Source organism: Pseudochaenichthys georgianus, chromosome 14 (assembly GCF_902827115.2).
Source record: "Pseudochaenichthys georgianus chromosome 14, fPseGeo1.2, whole genome shotgun sequence".
Classification (NCBI taxonomy): domain Eukaryota; kingdom Metazoa; phylum Chordata; class Actinopteri; order Perciformes; family Channichthyidae; genus Pseudochaenichthys; species Pseudochaenichthys georgianus.
The window spans coordinates 5271783-5279279 of NC_047516.1; the positions used below are offsets into that span (position 1 = coordinate 5271783).

Consider the following 7497-nt stretch of genomic DNA (forward strand, 5'->3'; position numbering starts at 1 on the left):
AAGGAGTTCAAGTATCTCGGGGTCTTGTTCTCGAGTGAGGGAACAATGGAGCGTGAGATGGGCCGGAGAATCGGAGCAGCGGGAGCGGTACTGCAGTCGCTTTACCGCTCCGTTGTGACGAAAAGGGAGCTGAGCCAGAAGGCAAAGCTCTCTGTCTACCGGGCCATTTTCGTTCCTCCCCTCACCTACGGTCATGAAGGATGGGTCATGACCGAAAGAAGGAGATCGCGGATACAAGCGGCCGAGATGGGTTTCCTCCGCCGGGTGGCTGGTGTCTCCCTTAGGGATAAGGTGAGAAGTTCGGTCATCAGGGAGGGACTTGGAGTTGAGCCGCTCCTCCTTCGCGTCGAAAGGAGCCAGTTGAGGTGGTTCGGGCACCTAGTTAGGATGCCACCTGGGCGCCTCCCTAGGGAGGTGTTCCAGGCACGTCCAGCTGGGAAGAGACCGAGGGGCAGACCTAGGACCAGGTGGAGGGATGATATCTCTTCGCTGGCCTGGGAGCGCCTTGGGACCCCCCAGTCAGAGCTGGTTGATGAGGGGGAAGGAACGTTTGGGGCTCTCTGCTAGAACTGATACCCCCGAGACCCGACCACGGATAAGCGGGAGAAGATGGATGGATGTTCCATTTTCCAAACTCACATTGGTTTCTCAAACAGCATCTCTGTATAGTATGTGTATTCACTCTCTGTCCTAAACAGCTTGTTGGAGCTCCTGCCCCCCCCTCCCTGTGAGCCCACTGTGCTCTGATTGGTCAGCTCGCCCACTCTGTTCTGATGAGTCCACCGCCATTACAGCGGAACATCAGTGATTATGTGTTGCAATGGCGTTTGTTAGCAACCAGGAAATGACACCAGTAATGGTGTGTGTGTGTGTGTGTGTGTGTGTGTGTGTGTGTGTGTGTGTGTGTGTGTGTGTGTGTGTGTGTGTGTGTGTGTGTGTGTGTGTGTGTGTGTGTGTGTGTGTGTGTGTGTGTGTGTGTGTGTGTGTGTGTGTGTGTGTGTGTGTGTGTGTGTGTGTGTGTGTGGTGTGTGTGTGTGTGTGTGTGTGTGTGTGTGTGTGTGTGTGTGTGTGTGTGTGTGTGTGTGTGTGTGTGTGTGTGTGTGTGTGTGTGTGTGTGTGTGTGTGTGTGTGTGTGTGTGTGTGTGTGTGTGTGTGTGTGTGTGACAACACACAAGGGGACGGGTAATAACCAGAAAAGCACGACATGGGCCCTTTACATCTAATTTAATAATTGTTTTTCCCTTTGTTCTCTTCAAGGTTTCCAAACAATGTCCTCTTCACCAGTGCTTCCGGGGAGCTCTGGAAAATGGTGCGCATCGGGGGGCAACCTTTAGGATTCGGTGAGTTTTATTTGTGGAAAGAATATTTTTTTATTTTCTATCCAATGTTTTTCACCTCCAAAAAAATACTGAGGTAAAAAAAACACTGATTTAAGTAACAAGCTAAAATATTGGAAAGCTGAGGTTGTTGATTTATTTTATGTTGAGAACCACTGCTTTACCGTCTCTATTAATTGTACACACTTGTATCTTTTAATAATCAGAAATATGGCAAATGATTGTTTTCCTACAGATGAGTGCGGCATCGTGGCTCAAATATCTGAACCTCTGGCAACGGCTGACATTCCTGCTTACTACATAAGTACCTTCAAGTTCGACCACGCGCTGGTAAGAGACTCACTCTCAATGCAGTGAATGTAATCAATACTGTGTATCTCCTGTGGAGCTGCATCAAGTACATTAACCTATAAGTAGAGAATAACTATTTATTTAACTACTTAATTGTTTTTTAAGCAATATGTCAACATTTGGATGGTTTTAGTTTCTGAAATGTTAGGACTTGGTATTTTTTGTTGTCTTACACTATAAGAAATATAATATTTTTGGATTGTGGCATTGATTTTTAGAAAGGTTTAGATATTCACTTAGTACAAGTAATACTGACTTTTAAAAACAACTTGAATTGCTCAGGGTTAAGAACACTTTTGCAAAATCTGTGTGACATTAACATTAGAGGAACTAGGTCAATTAAAAAAAAAAGGATCTTAATAATAATTAATAAAATGTCAACGTCAACATTTATTCATAAAATCATACTTCCAATTTTCTAGCGATTTTTTTGTATTACTTAAAATATTTTAATACCAATATAACTTTAAATGTATTCAATGAATTTAAGACTTTTTAAATATCCTGGGACCTCTGGATTATCATTAGTTGTAGACCTGAAGTTAAAGGGTACCTATCATGCGAAATGCACTTTGTGATGTCTTTATACATAAAGTGTCCCCGGTGTGTCGGGGAACTCACGCAGCGTCAGAAAATAAAACCCTCTCTTTTCCTCCGTACCCAAATCTCTAAAAACGGGGAACAACGGAGCTGATCCAGATTTGAGTCCGATATGACGTCATATCTGAAATGTGGACCCACGGCCCTATCAGAAACGTTGCTATCAGAAACAATGCCCGACTGTTTTGGACGTAATCTGGTCGGTGTTTACATTAGCATCGCTAACACTCAGAGCTAACCTGTACTGGAGAGCATGTGTGTGAAGAAGCAGGAAGTCAAAAGGAACTCACCTTGTGGTGTAACCGGCAAGAGAGAAAGCCTTTGAGCTCCAGACTGTTTCAGAGAGAATCCTTGATAATCCATGATATGGCGTTTCATCACGGCAGCATTTAGTTTAGACGGTAGCTGCCGGGTCCCGCATGAGCTCAGACCCCTCCTTTTTTTTTTAATACATTTTTTTTTTTTAAAGCTTTCTACCCCAAATCAGCACTTTTGAAACAGGAAGTAAAATAGAGGGATATGAGGCATGGCTAGAATGGGTGATCTGTTTTCGGTATTTTGAGCAAAACACATGTGTTTTATATATTTTTATATATCTGAGACCTATGCTACTGCCTAAAAATAGCATGATAGGTGACCTTTAAATTCTGTATGATTGCTATTTTGATAAATAATTCATTAATCTTTCATGCAGAAATAGTGAAACCTTTTCAAAAGTTCTCTCAATTCATGCTTTTTTGCTTTAAAATATCATATGAACTACATCATTTTGGCTATTTGTTCGACACAAAACCATAACAATAAACTTGGTGTGTGTGTTCCAGGTTCCTGAAGAGAACATCCAGAGTGTGATTGGAGCTCTGCGGACCAAGAGCACGGCACAGTGAAGGAAACCAGTGGAAGTTTATAAAAAAAAAAATTAAAAAAAAATGATTTCAAGTCATTTCGTTCAAACGTTTATCCATAAAGTGCCCGGAGCTGATCTGCTGTGGATCGGCTCCGAAAAGGAAGGAACCGGAAGCACGGGACGGTGTTAGAGATGACTTTTGGTACTCGGCCATTTTCTTTAAACCCCCTCCTCCTGGCACAGGAAACACTCCCTTTAGTTTACCAGACTGAACATTTCTCTCTCTCTGAAGCTGCTTCTTCATGAGCGCCATACTGTATTAGTTACTCTCGTGGAAAATTACGAATAATGTACTCTCAAAAAAAGCAAAAGGAATATTTGATATTTTATCAAAGCTCTCAATATTTCTAAGGTCATTTCTCAGTGCCATGATGTTTGAATGCCTAAACAGATGCCTTTGTCAGAATATTTTACATGTGTGCAATTGTAGGAGACATTTTTCTGACCGATGACACAGCGCCTGGTTTAGAAATACGGTGTGTTTTGTTGCTTTTAGTAGCTCTTAATTACAGCGAAGATCTTACTGATGGAGTCCCTTGTTTAAATTTAAATTCTGGGTTTGCCGGAGCATGAAGTGAGTCCAAGGCCTTGATGAGGAAATTATAATTTAAGCATTTTTAATGTGCAGTCACACTGTGAGCAACCTGGTTGATGTGTCACTCAAAATTAGCAGATTTTATCCCCATATTTAAATAAAAAACACAATTTTTTTATATATTATTTGGCTTGAAAGCACAATGTGTGAGGCATTAATGACTTCAGAGTCGGTTGTGTTTATTACATTTGATTTAAAAAGGTGAACATTTAATTAATAGTCAGCTTTTGGGCATTGAACGTCTACAGAAAAGGAACCTTACTGATGTTTACCTGACTTTTCTGGTTTAATTTGCAGTATTTAATTAAATGTTTTCAAATATATAGGACCCAACACTTTATGTTGACACGGATTACTTAATGAATAATACATTTTATAATGTGAAGGAAGGAGATGGCTTTCCAGAAGTTCACTGATAACAGTGAGAGACCCTTGTTTGATCCCTTCTCTATAGGGCTGGAAAAACCACCAATTTCTATTATTGCATAAAATATATACATTCAAGCACTTTCAATAACCTAAATCTATTTATATCTCAAATTCTTTCATAGATTTCAAGACGATTTAATGATTTCAAGATACTATTCCTGGTACCTCTCGTCTGGTGTTGCTCACGGTGGGACCCCGCGGTGATATAAAGTGCAATGATAACAAATGTTTTGCATCTACAGTAGTGATAAATTACTGAGCCACTTTGTACTCGAATAACGACATAAGCTATTGAAGGAGCCCTGGTTTCCATGTTGGCGTCTTATCGTTTTTCCAACCCACTTTATACTCAACTACGCCCACTTCTGCAAGACGAAAGCATCGACGTGGCGTCAGCGCGGCGTTTTCATCCAACGAAATATGAACATAACGGCTACCTTAGTATCTTTTTCAAAGTAGATTGATGGAAATAGCGATTTTTTAATATGAAAGAAGAGTAAATGTTAATTAATCCTTTAATACTAATTGACAATGGATACTTCAGTCATGTTAAAATGCCATCTTTTCCTTTATTTTATTGTTATTTTATGTTTTAATTACTACTTTATTTTTCTTTTATTTCATTCATTGATTTCTTTTATTACATTACATGACATGTCACTTGTTAGACGCTTTTATCCAAAGCGACTCACATACTCAATACTGTGGAGTGTGGACAATCCTCACAGGAGACATTTGGGGTGAAGTGTCTTGCCCAGGGACACAACGACATGCTGACTGCAGTGGGGTTTGAACCTGATCCGAACACCAACACACTAGGCCACTGCGCCACAGCCTCCCTATTTTATTTTTTACATTTTCCTTACGTTCTCTTCATACATCCATTGCTCAGTCGTGCAGAAGTGGGCGTAGTTCAATCTAAACTGGTTGGGAAAATGATGGATGTGTCCAATGTTGGCGATGAAGCTGCCCCCCCGCCCCCAGTCTGCACTTTAATGCAGGCCGATGAACACAGGCCTGCTGTACTGATGTGAAAAAACAGGGGAGGGCTATTTACTGTAAGGAAAGACCCTGTTCTGATTGCTGTTGGTCTTAAGCATTTGGTGATAATGTTTTTATTTCCTTTTATTTCACACAACCTTGCACCTAACAACAAACCTATCTTCTGCTCATATTCGATTAGCAGAACCTCTGTATGTATCAGTGTTAAAAACAGGAGGAAGGGGACATTTCTTCTGATAACATTTGAAAGTTTAAAAGCGTTTCATTTTGGAGCTTCTTGTGTGAAAAACTTAAAAATAAACAAGCTTTTTTTTTCTTTTTGGAGATCTGGTTTCACCATTGTGTCGTTTTTTTATTTTGCTGTCTTTACTTAACAACGGGGGATTGTACTCTCACTGTTATCTGCTCTCAGTGTGTGTTTTAAATCAATAAACCGGGGACATCTCTGCACAATGTGGTCCTCAGAGCATAGCAATGAACTGTAAATCTGATTTCTTTGTCCAATTTCGTAGTATTTTGACTTAAAAGTTGTACAAATAATACTTTACAGATTGACTTAATGTCATTTATTTGCTCATCTAATGCAACAAAAAGACAACTATCAGTAAGATACAAGTATTTGTAGTATAGTATAGTATAGTAAAATATCATCATCGGGTATATTGAACCTAGCAAATAAGTGTTTTTTTGGTTGTATTGCTTTCATTAGTAAATCATATTTGACATTTATTCTTTAAAACCCTTTATATTGTCACTAAATTACCCATTGGGCTTTTTCTGGAAATTAACGCGAGGTTACATCGCTAAGTAATTATTATTTGTCATCCAAATTGTAACTTTGACATATACATTTGAAAAATAAGACACTACAGATTGATGAGGATCGTGGGGATACAAATAATTACTAGTCGAAATATCATTGAGTGTATTGAGAGTATTGAACTGAGTGAGGAAGTGTTTTTGGTTTAATTGCTTTCATTAGTAAATCATATTTGACATTTATTTCTTTAAGTCTCACTTAAATGACCATTTGCCTCTTTCTGGATATTCACAAGAGATATACACCTGTAGTTATGTCATTGTAATCATTCTTCTACGTAAAAAAAACACACTTTTTCTGCACACACCTGACCTTCTGTCTTGATTATCTTCCTACATAATCTTCTACAGCTTAACGGCTCACTGACTAGCAAGTGAATGGTTTTGCCGTAGCCTATGTAAGCAAATACATTTATATATCGGGTGGGAATCGGCAGAGGACCCACAATACAATATGTTCATGATAAAGATACAATATTCTGCCTATTTTAGAATATGCTGCTGCTTTAAAATAGTTAGCTTTATTTTCAACTGCCAAATTAACCAGTTTATCAACATTTGTTTTATATAATAGGACACAATTATGATTTATTTCTTAATTCTGAACTAGATTACTGAAAAAGCAACTGTTAACGTAATCTATGTGTGAAAAAAAAAATGACTTGGCATAAGGAATAATTAGTTTAAATAATAAAAAATGTTAACTGAATAATAAATAAACAATTCAAGGAGTTAGCTACAGTATAGGTCACTTGAGGTAATAAATACACAATTCAAATAGTTAGCTAAAACAGATGGAATTGATCTCCAATGTAGGGAAGAAAGTTTCATTAATTAGCTTACATTAAGGTAATGGAAAAACAAAGCTGAAAAACGTAGCTTAAAAGAAGCTATTAAAATAATAACCTAAAAGTAATGGATTGACTTTTGGAAAAGTTAGCTAAAAGCAAGGGATAAACAGTTGAAGATACTTGAATCTTGAGTAAAACTTAAAACAGTTTGCGAAATGTTAAGAACAAACTGTTAAAAATGTTAGCATAAACCAATGGAATATCAGGAGAAAAGGCTAGAAAAAAGTCACAGTTGAAATAGTGAGCTAAAAGCATAGACTGTATTATAAAGGCTAAAAGTAGGCTAATGATTAAAAAAAATAGTAGCTCCAAATTAGCGACAAACGGTGCTATTTGTTAGCTAAAAGTCAGCTTAACCCAATGGATTAGCAGTAGAAAAAGCTAGATAAAAGGTCATTAGCTGTTGAAATAGTGAGCTAAAAGTTAGCAACAAAACGTTATAGCGATGGATAAACAGTTAGCTAATGGCCATTCTAACAGATGTTGCCATGACAACTACACTCTTACCACAGGCTTACCCATATGCATAGTTGGATAGCTTTTCTACCTCAAATTAAGACAATCTTATTATCAACCGTCTGATTCCTAACTTAGTTTCAGCTACTA

The 7497-nt window shown here is 38.3% G+C and overlaps 1 protein-coding gene across 2 annotated transcripts in view; it reads left to right on the forward strand.

Moving 5' to 3' along the window:
* The window catches only part of castor2 (cytosolic arginine sensor for mTORC1 subunit 2), a 39928-nt gene extending 34383 nt beyond the window's left edge, over positions 1–5545 (forward strand). For both annotated transcript variants that reach the window (XM_034099579.2, XM_034099578.2), the window contains 3 exons: positions 1258–1340; positions 1573–1667; positions 3113–5545. In XM_034099579.2, the coding sequence (XP_033955470.1) occupies positions 1258–1340; positions 1573–1667; positions 3113–3175 (241 nt within the window). In that variant the 3' untranslated portion in view covers positions 3176–5545. The remainder of the gene's footprint in view (positions 1–1257; positions 1341–1572; positions 1668–3112) is intronic.
* Positions 5546–7497: the final 1952 nt, after the last annotated feature.